General features: G+C 38.1%; 1 protein-coding gene across 1 annotated transcript in view; it reads right to left on the bottom strand.

Annotated features, from left to right (window-relative positions):
* The window catches only part of LOC121390363, a 310,647-nt gene that overhangs the window by 236,723 nt on the left and 54,080 nt on the right, over positions 1-19,844 (bottom strand). Inside the window, exons 20-27 of the mRNA XM_041522159.1 lie at positions 18,954-19,112; positions 16,706-16,845; positions 13,874-13,948; positions 8,102-8,273; positions 5,726-5,892; positions 4,059-4,248; positions 2,982-3,137; positions 1,682-1,855 (exon numbers count right to left, since the gene is read on the bottom strand). Coding sequence (XP_041378093.1) covers positions 1,682-1,855; positions 2,982-3,137; positions 4,059-4,248; positions 5,726-5,892; positions 8,102-8,273; positions 13,874-13,948; positions 16,706-16,845; positions 18,954-19,112 — 1,233 coding nt within the window. The remainder of the gene's footprint in view (positions 1-1,681; positions 1,856-2,981; positions 3,138-4,058; positions 4,249-5,725; positions 5,893-8,101; positions 8,274-13,873; positions 13,949-16,705; positions 16,846-18,953; positions 19,113-19,844) is intronic.

Raw genomic sequence — 19,844 nt, 5'->3', positions numbered from 1 at the left:
TCTACTAACTAGAGCTCATTGATTTATTAATCATCGGCTGTAATTGGATGTGAAACAGTTCATAATTTGGATATATAGTTTTAGAAAAGAAACCTAATATATTTGTTTTTCATTAGAATCAAGGGATCTTTTATATACATGTATGCACCATCCAACTAAGATAATAGCAAAAAACTATAGCCTTTGATATAACAGTCATGGTGCACTGGTTGAAAAAACATAGCCCAAATGCCCACTGTAAGGGATCAATCCCAAACTGACCGTGCATCAGGCGAGCGCTTTACCACTGGGCTAGGTCCCACCCCAGGTTATAGTATCTGTACAATATGCTAGCTACAGTCAGGTGAACACTTTACCACTGGGCTAGGTCACACCCCAGGTTAGAATCTGTACAATATGCTAGCTACAGTCAGGTGAACACTTTACCACTGGGCTAGGTCCCATCCCAGGTTATAGTATCTGTACAATATGCTAGCTACAGTCAGGTGAACACTTTACCACTGGGCTAGGTCCCATCCCAGGTTATAGTATCCAATATGGTTAGAATCTGTACAAGGTATGCTAGCTAGCTACAGTCAGGTGAACACTTTACCACTGGGCTAGGTCCCACCCCAGGTTATAGTATCTGTACAATATGCTAGCTACAGTCAGGTGAACACTTTACCACTGGGCTAGGTCCCACCCCAGGTTATAGTATCTGTACAATATGCTAGCTACAGTCAGGTGAACACTTTACCACTGGGCTAGGTCCCATCCCAGGTTATAGTATCTGTACAATATGCTAGCTACAGTCAGGTGAACACTTTACCACTGGGCTAGGTCCCATCCCAGGTTATAGTATCTGTACAATATGCTAGCTACAGTCAGGTGGGCACTTTACCACTGGGCTAGGTCACACCCCAGGTTAGAATCTGTACAAAATGCTAGCTACAGTCAGGTGGGCACTTTACCACTGGGCTAGGTCACACCCCAGGTTATAGTATCTGTACAATATGCTAGCTACAGTCAGGTGAACACTTTACCACTGGGCTAGGTCCCACCCCAGGTTAGAATCTGTACAAAATGCTAGCTACAGTCAGGTGAACACTTTACCACTGGGCTAGGTCCCACCCCAGGTTAGAATCTGTACAATATGCTAGCTACAGTCAGGTGAACACTTTACCACTGGGCTAGGTCCCACCCCAGGTTAGAATCTGTACAATATGCTAGCTACAGTCACGTGAACATGTTACCACTGGGCTAGGTCCCACCCCAGGTTATAGTATCTGTACAATATGCTAGCTACAGTCAGGTGGGCACTTTACCAATGGGCTAGGTCCCACCCCAGGTTATAGTATCTGTACAATATGCTAGCTACAGTCAGGTGAACACTTTACCACTGGGCTAGGTCCCACCCCAGGTTAGGTCCCACCCCAGGTTAGAATCTGTACAATATGCTAGCTACAGTCAGGTGAACACTTTACCACTGGGCTAGGTCCCACCCCAGGTTATAGTATCTGTACAATATGCTAGCTACAGTCAGGTGAACACTTTACCACTGGGCTAGGTCCCACCCCAGGTTAGAATCTGTACAATATGCTAGCTACAGTCAGGTGGGCACTTTACCATTGGGCTAGGTCCCACCCCAGGGCTTTTAGAATCTGTACAAAATGCTAGCTACAGTTATCTGCTACCATCATACCTTGAAGACGAGTTTATAATCGTCACATTCCTGGACCCATTTTGGCATCTCGGGCAGTCGAACTCTGAGGTAATTCTTTGGGTCGACGAAGCCAGTTCCACGTTTTAGCGCAAAATGAATATGATTGAGGCAAGGTGTCATGGCTGCCACACCAATCTGCTCACCAGCCCCAACCTGGAATATATTTTATTAAATTACATACAGTCGAGCACTGCTGCGTCAATCTTGTTTGTGTCCCAGCTGAAATGTGTTTCACTACATAAGCATACGAGACAAGGGGGCAGGGCAGGGGGGGGGGGGGTGGCAACTGCTCCTCTAGTGCTGGAGCAAAACTTCAAATTCGGGCAAAAATTACACATATTCGGGGGAAATATGTTAATCTCAGATCTTTTGACCATGTATTTCCATCATTCTACCCTCAAAATTAGTTGTAATCCATATAAAAATGTGTAGTGATTTGTTTGAAACCCTATATAACTGTTTGGTAGTAATGCTAATATTAATAAATGCTGTCATATAGATTCAGGCATTTTTGTTTAATTCGGGCAAAATCTAGGCTGCCCTCCTACAAAAAGGGGATCTCATATGTTAATGATTAACTATCATGTTTATATCTGTTGAATCAATACGACAGAGTCAATATATTATGTTTGCGTCGATATATATTTGTTAGTTCAAACTTAGATTTCATTTTAGCAAGCATTTTGAAAATACTGCTAAAGCAATACATGTTGTTACTGGGCCCCATAAAGTTCAAGAGCCTTGGTAAATCATCATGAATGTGAAACATGATCTGTAACAGTACCTGATAAAGATATACACACAATTTCATCGCCATATCTTGATACGCGAGGCATTGCGAGAAGACATCTTGAAAACTATAAGTGGGACAGACTTGTTTGTGTTGTGTGTGTGTGTGTGCATGTATGTATATATGTGTGTGTGTATGTATATGTATATGTATGTATGTATGTGTGTGTGTGTGTGTGTTTGTGTGTGTGTGTATGTGTGTGTATGCGTGTGAGTGTGTGTGTGGTGTGTCTTAAAGTGTTAGTTTATATACTGGGGGTATATGGTCTAGCTGCATAGTGGGAAAAAAAATCCTGAAAACTTTATGTGGGACAGATGGACAGACAGACAGATGGACGGAGTTGAAACCTATATTCCCCTCTTGTTGGACCAGTAGGGATCTACAAAATGTCTCTAAGTGTTGATATTAATAGTATGTGTTAAAAATAAATTAAACATATATTTAAAAGGTAAGTATATTCATAGCTTTGCTTTCTAGAAGCATACTAACGATATCTGGAATTTGCTTGGAGTCCGACACGGTTTTGTTGGGGATGACATTAGAGATGATGATCTTTGTCTTCTTCAATGACCCCCCAGTCGGCTCGATGATCAGTTCATTCTTGTTAGGCGATCGGTACAGCTTTCCACCAAATGGAGCAACCACCTGAAATTTCACACAATAATTATATTTAATTTACTGGATTATGACTCATTCACTTCATTCTATGATCAGGCCTGGTGCTTATAAAACTTAGAGAGTCTAGATTCAAGACTAATAGAGTCTGAGACAATAACGTCATAGTAACATCATGGCAACGCCATACAAACTGAATGCATGTGACATCATTTGAGATTGAGTCTGGATTCTTTATGTTTTACAAGCATGAACCCTGTTCATGTTCCCACCAACTGGAGCCTACACATAAAACTTCACACAATAATTATATTACAGGACCATGATTCGTTCACTCATTGTATGATCTGTTCATGTTCCCACCAACTGGAGCATATACACATGAAATTTCATATAATAATTATTTTACTCGATCATGATTCATTCAGATGAGAGAGAAAACCTGCCATGGTCTACTCTCTTCGATTAGCAGCAAGGGATCTTTTATATGAACCATCCCACAGACAGGATAGCACATACCACAGCCTTTGACGTACCAGTCGTCATGCACTGGCAAGAACAAGAAACAGCCCAATGAGCCCATGCACCAATGGGGATAGATCCTAGACTGACCGTGCATCAAGTGAATGCTTTACTACGGCTACGTCTGGCCCTTTTCTGGCAAAAAGCCTGCTAGTATAGAGACAACCTGATAATTGAACCATTTCTCACTCCCGCCAATGCACCATGACTGGTATATCAAAGACTGTGGTATGTGATATCCTGTCTGTGGGATGGTGCATATAAAAGAACCTTTGTTACTAATTAAAAAATGTAGCAGGTTTCCTTTCTAAGACTATATGTCACAATTACCAAACGTATGACATCCAATAGCTGATGATTTAAAAAAATCAATACGCTCTAGTGGTGTCATTAAACTTTAATAGAACTTTCTTTGATAACTGAACTCACCTTGTTACCAGCACTAATGACAAGGTCCATTCCTTCACTGTCGTACTCCGGTGTTCCAGGTTTGTCAAGTTTTGCCACAAAGCCTCCCACTCCTTTACATCCATTCCCTGCAAGTCGCACCTTGCGAGGAAACTCCTTGTGACACTTCGGTCCAAACACCTGGTCAACGAGAGATCTTGCTGTGCGGTACCTACATTATGGAATATCAGGAAATCATTATCTCAACCAGTTCAAACACCTGGTCAACATGAAATATCGCTGTGTGGTACCTACATGTACATCATGGAATATCAGGAAATCATTATCTCAACCGGTTCAAACACCTGGTTAATGAGAGATCTCGCTATGAGGTACCTACATGTACATCATGGAATATCAGGAAATCATTATCTCAACCGGTTCAAACACCTGGTTAATGAGAGATCTCGCTATGAGGTACCTACATGTACATCATGGAATATCAGGAAATCATTATCTCAACCGGTTCAAACACCTGGTCAACGAGATCTCGCTGTGTGGTACCTACATCATGGAATATCAAGAAATCAGTATCTGAACTGAACTCAACTGAACTTTATTTACACTCTGGCCGTAATTCAACGGCACGTGGTTCAACATAACCAAGTCAATAAAAAACATACAGAGCATACCTATGTACATAATTATGTTAAGTACCATAAAACTTGTGTAATAACCTAATACTGGCCTCGGTGGTGCAGTGGTTAAGCCATCGGACTACAGGCTGGTAGGTACAGGGTTCGCAGCCCAGTACCGGCTCCAACCCAGAGCGAGTTCTTAAGGGCTCAATGGGTAGTTGTAAGGCCACTACACCCTCTTCTCTCTCACTAACCACTAACCAACTAACAACTAACCCACTGTCCTGGACAGACAGCCCAGATAGCTGAGGTGTATGCCCAGGACAGTGTGCTTGAACCTTAATGGCATATAAGCACGAAAATAAGTTGAAATCAATCAATCAATAACCTAATTTTGGGAAGCGACATAACATGACGTCACTTCCCAATTAAGTCCTATATAACTCAAGGGGCCGTCACACAAGCATACATTTGTTGCATGCGATTTCTCATAAACATTGTTGATTTTTTTTTTTAAGTTTAAATATTATTATGATTTAATATACATTTTTAAAAATTACTCTTTAATCTAAAATTTGTTTAGAACACAAACAAAGAAATGTCAACATTAATTAGTGAATTTACTGTATTAAGACTTACAGGTTACATTACATCATCGGTATATGTGATTTAATTGTGAAAAGTATCTAAGACAAATGTATATAAATCTTATAAATTAATATTAAGTTTTTATTATAATGAGGAACAGTGGTGTGGTACTTTAAAATCATTATAACAATAAATGTTGTATTTCCGCTAATCATAAGTAAAACATCCTTATTGAAATATACTGGAATTATACCGTGAGTAACTTTATGTAGAACCCAACATTTATTAATTCCACAAAAATAATCCCTTGAAGTGTACATGTATGTACTGTTGTCATCTATGGCATTTGATTTGGTAGTATACACCCATCTGTCTAAATTATCCAATGTGTGACATCCAATAAGCTGATGATTTATAAATCAATGTGCACTAGTGGTATTTTTAAATCAAACAGACTTTGTTATCTGGTAAACACAGACTTACCCTTCCTTTAAATCATTGTATGCTTTTTTCATTGTAGTTATCAACTTTGATATCTTCTCATACGACTTCAGAAACGGACCTCCAAGATCCTTGAGGTCATCAAATGGTTCCAAGATGTCTGTCATGACCCGCTTGCCAGTGTTCATCACGGACTGATACATGTCAGCCTGCAAGTTTGGAAATCAAGTCATACATAAAATACAGTGGAAGTAAACCAGTTAGTAAATCAGTCATACATAACTACAGTGGAAGTAAACCAGTTTGGAAATCAGTCATACATAACTACAGCGGAAGTAAACCAGTTTATAAATCAAGTCAGTCATAAAATACAGTGGAAGTAAACCAGTTTGTAAATCAGTCATACATAACTACAGTGGAAGTAAACTAGTTTGTAAATCAGTCGTACATAACTACAGTGGAAGTAAACCAGTTTGTAAATCAGTCGTACATAACTACAGTGGAAGTAAACCAGTTAGTAAATCAGTCATACATAACTACAGTGGATGTAAACCAGTTTGTAAATCAGTCATACATAAAATGCAGTGGAAGTATACCAGTTTGTAAATCAGTCATACATAACTACAGTGGAAGTAAACCAGTTTGTAAATCAAGTCATATATAACAAAAGTGGAGTTAAACCAGTTTGTAAATCAGTCATACATAAAATACAGTGGAAGTAAACCAGTTTGTAAATCAGTCATACATAACTACAGTGGAAGTAAACCAGTTTGTAAATCAGTCATACATAACTACAGTGGAAGTAAACCAGTTTGTAAATCAAGTCATACATAACTACAGTGGAGTTAAACCAGTTTGTAACTCAGTCATATATAAAATACAGTGGAAGTAAACCAGTTTGTAAATCAGTCATACATAACTAGTGGAAGTAAACCAGTTTGTAAATCAGTCATACATAAATGCAGTGGAAGTAAACCAGTTTGTAAATCACGTCATACATAAATGCAGTGGAAGTAAACCAGTTTGTAAATCAAGTCATACATAACTACAGTGGAAGTAACCAGTTTGTAAATCAAGTCATACATAACTACAGTGGAAGTAAACCAGTTTGTAAATCAGTCATACATAACTACAGTGGAAGTAAACCAGTTTGTAAATCAGTCATACATAACTACAGTGGAAGTAAACCAGTTTGTAAATCAAGTCATACATAACTACAGTGGAGTTAAACCAGTTTGTAACTCAGTCATATATAAAATACAGTGGAAGTAAACCAGTTTGTAAATCAGTCATACATAACTAGTGGAAGTAAACCAGTTTGTAAATCAGTCATACATAAATGCAGTGGAAGTAAACCAGTTTGTAAATCACGTCATACATAAATGCAGTGGAAGTAAACCAGTTTGTAAATCAAGTCATACATAACTACAGTGGAAGTAACCAGTTTGTAAATCAAGTCATACATAACTACAGTGGAGTTAAACCAGTTTGTAAATCAGTCATACATAAAATACAGTGGAAGTAAACCAGTTTGTAAATCAGTCATACATAACTACAGTGGAAGTAAACCAGTTTGTAAATCAGTCATACATAACTACAGTGGAAGTAACCCAGTTTGTAAATCAGTCATGAAATACAGTCGAAGTAAACCAGTTTGTAAATCAGTCATAAATAACTACAGTGGAAGTAAACCAGTTTGTAAATCAGTCATACATAACTACAGCAGAAGTAAACCAGTTTGTAAATCAGTCATACATAACTGCAGTGGAAATAAACCAGTTTGTAAATCAGTCATACATAACTGCAGTGGAAGTAAACAAGTTTGTAAATCAAGTCATACATAACTACAGTGGACGTAAACCAGTTTGTAAATCAGTCGTACATAACTACAGTGGAAGTAAACCAGTTTGTAAATCAGTCATAAAATACAGTGGAAGTAAACCAGTTTGTAAATCAGTCATACATAACTACAGTGGAAGTAAACCAGTTTGTAAATCAAGTCATACATAAATACAGTGGAAGTAAACCAGTTTGTAAATCAGTCATACGTAACTACAGTGGAAGTAAACCAGTTTGTAAATCAGTCATAAAATACATTGGAAGTAAACCAGTTTGTAAATCAGTCATACATATAACTACAGTGGAAGTAAACCAGTTTATAAATCAGTCATAAAATACAGTGGACGTAAACCAGTTTGTAAATCAGTTATAAAATACAGTGGACGTAAACCGGTTTGTAAATCAGTCATACATAAAATACAGTGGAAGTAAACCAGTTTGTAAATACAGTGGACGTAAATCAGTTTGTAAATCAGTCATAAAATACATTGGAAGTAAACCAGTTTGTAAATACAGTGGAAGTACTATATACCACTGGGCTACATCCCACCCCTTACTGAAAACAGATATAAATCTTACTGTGGTGTACATTCCTCTGGTGACTTTGGCAATCACATCGGTTCCATCCTTTGCAGATTTTTTAGCACTCTCCAACCATTTAGGTGCACCATTATTTATAGAGTTCACAGCCTTAATGGACATGGTCTTGATTATAGATATTTCACCTTTCAGGTCCCACCAATAGGGTCTACTACCTACAGAGAGAAATAATAAACAGTACCAGTGTGTTTTGGGTCTGGACACATAGGTGAACATGCACACGCTAGAGGACCCTGCAGGCTCCTATTTGCGTAGAAAGAAAGGAAATGTTTTATTTAACAACGCTCTAAAGACATTTTATAAACAGTTATATGGTTAGGGACCACACACATATTGAGGGAAGAAACCCACTGTCATCACTTCATGAGCTACTCTTCAATTAGCAGCAAGGGACTTTGGCAACACGGTTAACATCCAGATATCTTGGAAGAAGGAAGGAAATGTTTTATTTAACAACGCACTTAACACATTTTATTTACAGTTATATGGCGTCAGACATATGGTTAAGGACCACACAGATATTGAGAGAGGAAACCCGCTGTTGCTACTTCATGGGCTACTCTTTTCAATTAGCAGCAAGGGATCTTTTTACAACACGGTTAACATCCAGACATCTTGGAAGATGGAAGGAAATGTTTTATCTAACAACGCACTCAACACATTTTATTTATGGTTATATGGCATTAGACATATGGTTACGGACCACACAGATATTGAGGAAGGAAATCCGCTGTCGCCACTTCATAGGCTACTCTTTTCAATTAGCAATAAGGAATAATTTATAAGTAACCATCCTATAAGACAGGATAACACATACCATGGCCTTTGATGTACCAGTCTTGGTGCACTGACTGGAGTGAGAAATAGCCCAATGGGCCCACTGACAGTAAAAAAGTAAAGTTTGTTTTATTTAACGACGCCGCTAGAGCACATTGATTTTTTATCTTATCATCGGCTATTGGACGTCAAACATATGGTCATTCTGACACGGTTTTTAGAGGAAACCCGCTGTCGCCACATAGGCTACTCTTTTTACGACAGGCAGCAAGGGATCTTTTATTTGCGCTTCCCACAGGCAGGATAGCACAAACCATGGCCTTTGTTGAACCAGTTATGGATCACTGGTCGGTGCAAGTGGTTTACACCTACCCATTGAGCCTTGCGGAGCACTCACTCAGGGTTTGGAGTCGGTACCTGGATTAAAAATCCCATGCCTCGACTGGGATCCGAACCCAGTACCTACCAGCCTGTAGACCGATGGCCTGCCACGACGCCACCGAGGCCGGTCCACTGACAGAGATCGATCTCAAACCAACCCTGCATCAAGCAAGCACTTTACCATTGGGCTAGTCTCGCCTCCCCCCCTCCATTTGTGTAGAAGGCTGTCCGAATTAAACAAAAATGCCTGAATCTGGTTAACAACACTTACTCATATTAACATTACTGTAAAACAGCTATATAGGGTTTATCTGTTTTGTTCAACGACACCACTAAAGCACTTTAATTTATTAATCATCAGCTATTGAATGTCAAACATATGGTCATTTTGACAGTCATAGAGCAGAAACCTGCTACATTTTTTCATTAGTAGCAAGGGATCTTTTATATGCATCATCCCACTGACAGGACAGCACATACCACAGCCTTTGATATACCAGTCACAGTGCACTGACTGAAACGAGAAATAGCCCAATGGGCCCACCAACAGGGATTGATCCTAGACACTTTACCACTAGACTACATCCTGCCCCAACTACATAGGGATGCAAATGAATCAGTATGCATTTTTGCATGGATTACAACTAATGTTGAGGGTAAAAAGGTATCAGGTTGGCACATTTTGCCTTAATATATATATATATATATATATATATATATATATATATATATATATATATATATATATATATATATATATAATATTTGGCCAAATTTGAGGTTTTGCTCCAGTGAAGCTGTGGTATTTCACTGACAGGACCATATGCTCCACGTTTGCTGTCAGTTGAGCTACATATATCTTGGTATCAACCGAGCCCAGCTGGGTACAAAATCTAACAAAGTCTGCAGGTAATGGATCATTCAGTTATTATGACTGTATTTGCAAAAAGTGTCACGTTTCAAGAACAAATAACCCATTCATCATTTGCTTACATTGGAAAATGTGTCAAGTTTCAAGAACTAATAACCCATTCATCATTTGCTTACACTGGAAAATGTGTCACATTTCAAGAACTAATAACCCATTTATCATTTGCTTACATTGCAAAATCTGTCAAGTTTCAAGAACTAATAACCCATTTATCATTTGCTTACATTGCAAATTGCAATGGCTAATTCTGATATGACATTGTTATATTCAGAGGAAACCTACTACCATTTTGCCATAAGCAGCAAGGAATCTCTTATAAGCACTTTTCACACAGATATGGCCTTTGACATACCAGTTGTGGTGCACTGGATAGGATCAGGGAAACCCCAACAGGATAGTACATACCACAGCCTTTGACATACCAGTTGTGGTGCACTGGATAGGATCAGGGAAACCCCAACAGGATAGTACATACCACAGCCTTTGACATACCAGTTGTGGTGAACTGGATAGGATCAGGGAAACCCCAACAGGATAGTACATACCACAGCCTTTGACATACCAGTTGTGGTGTACTGGTTGAGATGAGGGAAACCTAACAGGATAGCACATACCACAGCCTTTGATATACCAGTTGCGGTGTACTGGTTGAGATGAGGGAAACCTAACAGGATAGCACATGCCACAGCCTTTGATATACCAGTTGTGGTGTACTGGTTGAGATGAGGGAAACCTAACAGGATAGCACATACCACAGCCTTTGATATACCAGTTGTGGTGTACTGGTTGGGATGAGGGAAACCCCAACAGGATAGCACATGCCACAGCCTTTGATATACCAGTCGTGGTGCACTGGTTGGGATAAGGGAAACCTAACAGGATAGCACATACCACAGCCTTTGTTATTCCAGTCGTGGTGCATTGGTTGGGATGAGGGAAACCCCCAACAGGATAGCACATACCACAGCCTTTGTTATTCCAGTCGTGGTGCACTGGTTGGGATGAGGGAAACCTAACAGGATAGCACATTCCACAGCCTTTGATATACCAGTCGTGGTGCACTGGTTGGGATAAGGGAAACCCAACAGGATAGCACATACCACAGCCTTTGATATACCAGTCGTGGTGCACTGGTTGGGATGGGGAAAACCCAATTAACACCAAAGATAGCCACACCTCATGCACCAAGAGCTTTTAATGAGAGATACATTCTGGTCATTTAATCTAAGATCCCACCCCTTGCTATTTAATGAGATACATTCTGGTCATTTAATCTAAGATCCCACCCCTTGCTATTTAATGATAGATACATTCTGGTCATTTAATCTAAGATCCCACCCCTTGCTATTTAATGAGATACATTCTGGTCATTTAATCTAAGATCCCACCCCTTGCTATTTAATGTACATGGTCATTTAATCTAAGATCCCACCCCTTGCTATTTAATGAGATACATTCTGGTCATTTAATCTAAGATCCCACCCCTTGCTATGAGAGATACCACTAGATCCTTGCTATTTAATGAGAGATACATTCTGGTCATTTAATCTAAGATCCCACCCCTTGCTATTTAATGAGATATACATTCTGGTCATTTAATCTAAGATCCCACCCCTTGCTATTTAATGAGATACATTCTGGTCATTTAATCTAAGATCCCACCCCTTGCTATTTAATGAGAGATACATTCTGGTCATTTAATCTAAGATCCCACCCCTTGCTATTTAATGAGATACATTCTGGTCATTTAATCTAAGATCCCACCCCTTGCTATTTAATGAGAGATACATTCTGGTCATTTAATCTAAGATCCCACCCCTTGCTATTTAATGAGATACATTCTGGTAATTTAATCTAAGATCCCACCCCTTGCTATTTAATGAGAGATACATTCTGGTCATTTAATCTAAGATCCCACCCCTTGCTATTTAATGAGATACACATTCTGGTCATTTAATCTAAGATCCCACCCCTTGCTATTTAATGAGATACATTCTGGTCATTTAATCTAAGATCCCACCCCTTGCTATTTAATGAGAGATACATTCTGGTCATTTAATCTAAGATCCCACCCCTTGCTATTTAATGAGAGATACATTCTGGTCATTTAATCTAAGATCCCACCCCTTGCTATTTAATGAGATACATTCTGGTCATTTAATCTAAGATCCCACCCCTTGCTATTTAATGAGATATACATTCTGGTCATTTAATCTAAGATCCCACCCCTTGCTATTTAATGAGAGACACATTCTGGTCATTTAATCTAAGATCCCACCCCTTGCTATTTAATGAGAGATACATTCTGGTCATTTAATCTAAGATCCCACCCCTTGCTATTTAATGAGAGATACATTCTGGTCATTTTTAAATCTAAGATCCCACCCCTTGCTATTTAATGAGAGATACATTCTGGTCATTTAATCTAAGATCCCACCCCTTGCTATTTAATGAGAGACACATTCTGGTCATTTAATCTAAGATCCCACCCCTTGGTATTTAATGAGAGATACATTCTGGTCATTTTTTTAATCTAAGATCCCACCCCTTGCTATTTAATGAGATATATATACATTCTGGTCATTTTTAAATCTAAGATCCCACCCCTTGCTATTTAATGAGAGATACATTCTGGTCATTTAATCTAAGATCCCACCCCTTGCTATTTAATGAGAGACACATTCTGGTCATTTAATCTAAGATCCCACCCCTTGCTATTTAATGAGAGATACATTCTGGTCATTTAATCTAAGATCCCACCCCTTGCTATTTAATGAGAGACACATTCTGGTCATTTAATCTAAGATCCCACCCCTTGCTATTTAATGAGAGACACATTCTGGTCATTTAATCTAAGATCCCACCCTTTGCTATTTAATGAGAGATACATTCTGGTCATTTTTTAAATCTAAGATCCCACCCCTTGCTATTTAATGAGAGATACATTCTGGTCATTTTTAAATCTAAAATCCCACCCCTTGCTATTTAATGAGATACATTCTGGTCATTTTTAAATCTAAGATCCCACCCCTTGCTATTTAATGAGAGATACATTCTGGTCATTTTTTTAATCTAAGTAGAATATAGTCTTGTTGAGTACATCTTAAAGAAGGGAGGAAATGTTTTATTTAAAGACACACTCCAACACATTTTATTTACGGTTATACGGCATCGGACATATGGTTAAGGACCACACAGATATTGAGGGAGGAAACCCGCTGTCGCTACTTCATGAGCTACTCTTTTTTGATTAGCAGCAAGGGACCTTTTATATGTACCATCCAACAGACAGGATAGTAAATACCACGGCCTTTGTTACACCAGTTGTGGAGCACTGGCTGAAATGAGAAACCGACATGGGAATTGATCCTAGATCGATCGCACATCAGGCGTGCGCTGTATACCACTGAGCTACGTCCTGCTTCCCCTACATCTTAAAGATGCATTCTGATACCACTGATGGCCAACAAACATCAAATCAGATACATGCAAAAAGGATTTTTCTTAAAAATCATACCCTTGCAAATTAACATGTTTTTTGTTTTTTTAGGGTTTTTCTCACATTTGTTTCTAATTAATTGCATAAAATTTTATAATTGCTATCATTTTTTAAATTAAAAATTCATGATAAATTACAATTATTATTAATTGTGCAGTTGAACTCACCTTTCAGAAAGAAACAGGCATTTTTTGTCTTGTTGATGGCATCAACCATGTCTTTCACAGAGACACCAACTCTGTAATAAAACAGTCATAGGATAAGTTAAAAGGACATTCCTGAGTTTGCTGCAATGTTTAAGATGTTATCGACTAACAGAGACTTTCTAACGATTGTAATTACATATCAAATATATTTTTTCTGCATAAAATATTAGTGGCTGTATGTTAAATGTGTTTCTGGTCGTTCTAATATTTGTACTAGGTTAAAATTCATTTTATTTACTAAAATATGTTTTTTTTTCGTAATTACAAAATTATTTAAGACAAAATTCACTTTGGGCGTCTTACATATATTAAGATGACCAGAACACATTGAATATAAATACAATGATATTCTAAACAAGAAAATATATTTAATATTTAAGTTTAATCGTAGAAATATTTTATTAGTCTTACAATGCAACAAACTCAGGAATGTTCCTTTAAAAGTTGTTTTTTTAATGGGGTTTTTTGTTTAACGACACCACTAGAGCACATTGATTTATTAATCATTGGCTATTGGATGTCAAACATATGGTAGTTTTAACATATAAGAGAGGAAACCCGCTACATTCCATCCCACAGACTACTGGAAAAATATAGTGGGTTTTCTCTGATGACTATATGTCAAAATGACCAAATGTTTGACATCCATTAGCCGATCATTAATAAATCAATGTGCTCTAGTGGTGTCACTAAACAAAACAAACTTTATAACAAAGTTTGGTTTAATGAAGGAAGGAAATGTTTTATTTAACAATGCACTCAACACATTTTATTTATGGTTATATGGCATCAGACATATGATTAAAGACCACACAGATATAGAGAGAGGAAACCTGCTGTCGCCACTTCATGGGCTACTCTTTCCGATTAGCACCAAGGGATCTTTTATATGCACCATCCCTATAGACAGGATAGTACATACCACGGCCTTTGTTACACCAGTTGTGGAGCACTGGCTGGAACGAGAAATAGCTCAATGGGTCCACCGACAGGGATCGATCCCAGACTGACCACACATCAAGCAAACACTGTACCACTGGACTATGCCCCGCCCCATTTGGTTTAATGACAGCACTATAGCGAATATATATTTATTAATCATCAGCTGCACGTACATGTATTAGAACATGTATTAGATGTCGGGGGCAGGACATACATAGCCCAGCTGTAAAGCACTGGCCTGGTGTGTGGTCGCTGTGTGATCAATGTTCATCTTTTTACATAAACATTTTAAAAAAAAAAATAATAATAATTAAAAAAAAAAAAAAATAATAATAATAATAATAATTTGGTAAAAGTCAATTAAATTTTAATTTCATTGCTTTTCACATGCATAGTGATGAACATCCAAGGGTACAACTATAAACCAAGTTTGATAAATCTAGGATCTATAGTTTGTGAGCACAAAGTTTGTTTTGTTTAATGACACCACTAGAGCACATCGACTTTTAATCTTTGGCTATTGGATGTCAAACATTTGGTAATGTTCACAAATAGTCTTATAGTGAGGAAACATGCTATACTTCTCCATTAGTAGCAAGGCATCTTTTATATGCACCATCCCACAGGATAGCACATACCATGGCCTTTGATATACAAATCGTGGTGCACTGGCTGAAACGAAAAATAGCTCAATGGGTCATTATTGTTTAGCTAAACGTTAAAATTAATGCTGTTGTTACCATTTTTGATACCATTAAGAAAAAGAGGATAAAGAAAAAGTATTTAAAAATACTATTATGTTAATTATGACAATTCCCGCCAATGAACTCTGCCAGAAAAGTAATACCTCTATCTCGCCTCTTTACTTTACAGTGGTACAGTGCTCATCTGCTGCACGATCAATCTAGGATCGATCACCGTCGGTGGGCCCACTAGGCTATTTCTCATTCCATCTGGTGTAACAAAGGCTGTGCATGGTACATCAAAGGCCGTGGTATGTGCTATCCTGTCTGTGGGATGTTGCCTATAAAAGATCCCTTGCTGCTAATCGAAAAGAGTAGCCCACGAAGTGACGACAGCAGGTTTCCTCTCTCAATATATGTGTAGTTCTTGACCCAGGCGTCGAAATACGCATTGTGTCTGGTAACCCATTTACAGGTTACCACAAAATATAGCCTGGTAACATATAGGTTACCACAACTATATGAAAGTTAGAATTGAATTCCTGTTACTACTACTAATTTCAATGCTAAAAGGCAGACATTCTGAAATTGATCGGTGCGCACGAACATTGTTACGAGAAACGAAATCCGGAAGTAAATTTATCTAGTGGGTACTGCTTAAATGCGGATTGCTAAAATTGCTTGCAATTGCACAAGTCCGGAATGCATTGCCTGGTTTACGTTCAGAAATGAAGCTACCATTAAGTTGAAATTTTTTCTTACATGTGGTACATGTACATTGTAACTTCCCGGTAACCTGAACGACCGATCTGGACTTATTTCGATACCTGTTAACCATATTTCCGTCGCCATATAACCGTAAATAAAATGTGTTGAGTGCGTTGCTAAATAAAACATTTCCTTCCTTCCTTCACTTCATAAAGGTACAACAAAAACATTTTTTTGGAAGAAGAAATAATGCAGAAGTCAATTAAGAAAATGAGGGTAAAGAAAAAGCATTTTAAAACAATTACTTTATGACATTTCCATGAACTCTTGCCAGTAATATCTATATCTCTTCTCTTTACTTTATAAAGGTCAGACAAAAACACTTTTTTATAAGAAATAAAACAGAAGTCAATTAAGAAAGATTTGGTAAAGAAAAAGCATTTTAAAAACAATTACTGTATAACATTTCCCGCCAATGAACCGATGGCGCCCATTGGGTTGTCATTGAAGTTGTCAAAACCATGAATAATTTTGTCGATTGATTCAACGATCTGAATTGCTGAATTTGGTAGGATGATAATAGCATCCTTCACCGTCTGCAAAATAGAACAAAACGAGCATTCTGAGAGTATTGCAGGGCCAACAATTTTTTTTTATTTCTTAAGATAAAGGGCCACAACTCTGTAAAAACAAATAGGTCTATCGCCACGAAAGTTAAACTCGATCTGTAACAGTACATGATAAAGTTATATACAAAATTTCATCTCAGTATCATCAGGCATTGCAAACAAAATGTCTGGAAAACAAATTTTAACATCTCCTAATTTCAAGGGCCATAACTCTGTCAAAAATTGGTAAATCACAATGAAAGGTAAACTTGATCTGTATAGTACATAATAAAGACAAACAATTTCAGCTCCATATCTTGAGGCATTGAGGGGTGCAGAAATGGAAAATATTTCACTAGCCCGCTGGACCAGAACCAACTAAAATTTACTAGCCTCCCAGAATGTTTTAGTCCGCCAGCTTATAGAACAATATATTAATTTTTATTTTTTAACAATATCTTTATAATAGTATTCCCATGACCTCCCCCCCCCCCCCAGCATTTTCACCCACTTCAGGGTCTCAGTTTACGTCCAACTAATTTTCCAACCTTTTGAACACAAAACACACATGTATTAATAACCAAAACATTATTAAGGACACCTGGTAAGTGATCAAGATCACGTGGCAAACGAACGAAATCAAACTCAAAAGCTATTAGTCAAGACTAAGTTTTTCACAGGTTTACAAAATTCAAGAGACATCCCGGAAGTCTTTAACAGAAGAATTTATTCAAAACACATCAGTAATACATTTTCAACGTAAACAAATCATTTGTAGGAACTACTGACCTTTGACCAGCTCCCTTACCGAGGAATGAGACTAAATCGAAATTGCTATCAAAATGTAACCCTTTTCGTGTTGCTGTTGTTGGGTTTTTTTTTTGGGGGGGGGGGGGGGTGTTTGTTTGTTTTGTTTCGGGGGGTTTGTGTTGGAGTTTTTTTTTTGGGGGGGTGTCTGTTTTAGTATTATTTTGTTGTTGTTTTTACCTATTAATTGGCGAAAACGGCATTGGGGTGTTAAAACCTGAAAATGTTTGGTCCAAACTTCCATTATTAAATGCCATAGATTTTAGTGCCAATGCTAGGTTCCATTTTGTCCAAGTTCCGTTTTCGTTTGGGGCCATTTTGGCAGAGTCCGGTTTTCACTATAACCCATTTCCGGAATATCGTATTTACGCAGTTTGGAACTCCATTGTAGTCTATTGGCAATACGGTACATGCATCATTGTGCATTTCATCATCATTCTGAACAGTTTGTTTGAATGGTTTGGAATTCTAGCATGGCCGATGCAGTCGCGGATACCCCAAATAATAAAATAATAATAAATAAACAAACGAATAAAATTTGGTCAGAACCCCCCCCCAATTTGCCAGCTGAAATGATAGTTGTATTTTTTAAGTAGTCAGTCAAATTTTTACTTGGGGAGCAGGCGAGTACTTTCTGCACCCCTGAAAACTATATGTGGTACAGACTTGTTTGTGAATTGGGTGGTGGTGGTGGTGATGTCTCCAAGCATTATTTAATATATTGGGGTATATGATCTAGCATTACAGACGGAGGGAGGGTGTCTACTTTTTACCACAATAATGTGTCAGAGCTATCTGTAGTGGTCTCACACCTATACCCATTATTTTTCAATAATAGTTATTTCTGTTCATATCTAAATTGTAAAAATATCTTAGTCATAATACGTATGTATTATGGAGAAGGCCTAGTAAGTTGTGTAACTTTGTGCCTAATCCATTTGTTCTTTAAAAAGCAATAAAATATGTTTCAATCAATCAAAACCCATCGAGTCGTTAAAACTCGCTCTTGGGTGGGAGCTGGTTTTCGGGCTGTACTCTGTACCTACAACCGGCCTTATGTTGTGGGCACACACCTCAGTTATCTGGGCTGTTTGTCCAGGACAGTGGGTTAGGTGTTAGTGGTTAGTGAGAGAGAAGTCGGTGTATAGTGGTCTTACATCTACCCATTGAGTTGTTGAAACTCGCTCTGGGTGGGAGCTGGTACCGGGCTGCAAACCCAGTACCTACCAGCCTTATATCCGATGGAGCAACCACGACACCACCAAGGATGGTCTAGAATACAGACTTACGTTGTAGAAGCGAAGTAAGTCCATGCGGACGTCATTGATGAGATTGGAGACTTTATTGACGAGGTTGAAGGTCGGTATCATGAATGGAGGAAGCAGTTCCTTATCCATTTCTCCCATCACTCGAGTCGCCTCCAGAGTCTTCGTTGCAACAGTTAGAATCTGTAAAACAAAAGAAAACATCTTTGCTTAATGAAGGAAGGAAGGAAGGAAATGTTTTATTTAACAATGCACTCAACACATTTTATTTACAGTTATATGGCGTCAGACATATAGTTAAGGACCACACAGGTATTGAGAGAGGAAACCCGCTGTTGCCTCTTCATGGGATACTCTTTTCGATTAGCAGCAAGGGATCTTTTATATGCACCATCCCACAGACAGGATAACAAAACCACGGCCTTTGTTACACCAGTTATGAAGCATGTAATTGTCGGCTATTGAATGTAAAAAATTTGGTAGTTTTGACACAATAGTCTTAAAGAGGAATAATTAAAGTTTAACGACACCACTGGAGCACACAGAGCTACATGTATGTCCCACCCTTGAAAAACCAAGAAATTGTAATAAATATTTGAACAAAATTCAGGTGTTCATTTCTACAATCACTCAAGTAGGCATTGAAATACAATAGGCAAGTAATAACCACGCTCTGCTACCAATGTTTCGACGACTTCCAACATATTCACCATATTTTTCCTACTATTTTGTCCACGATAAACTAATGTTAAAATAACGACAGACCATGCTCGTTTTCTCTCAAACTGGAAACTCATATTATTTATTTAATTTTCTGTTTTCTGGATTCGGAAACAGAAATCGGAAACGAAGTCATAATTTAACGAAAGTCTTCAATCCATCCGTCATTCAGGTTACCAAGAACAAGAAGTTTGT

This window comes from Gigantopelta aegis, chromosome 15 (genome assembly GCF_016097555.1).
Source record: "Gigantopelta aegis isolate Gae_Host chromosome 15, Gae_host_genome, whole genome shotgun sequence".
NCBI classification, from domain to species: domain Eukaryota; kingdom Metazoa; phylum Mollusca; class Gastropoda; order Neomphalida; family Peltospiridae; genus Gigantopelta; species Gigantopelta aegis.
This window is presented reverse-complemented; position numbering and strand designations above follow the sequence as displayed.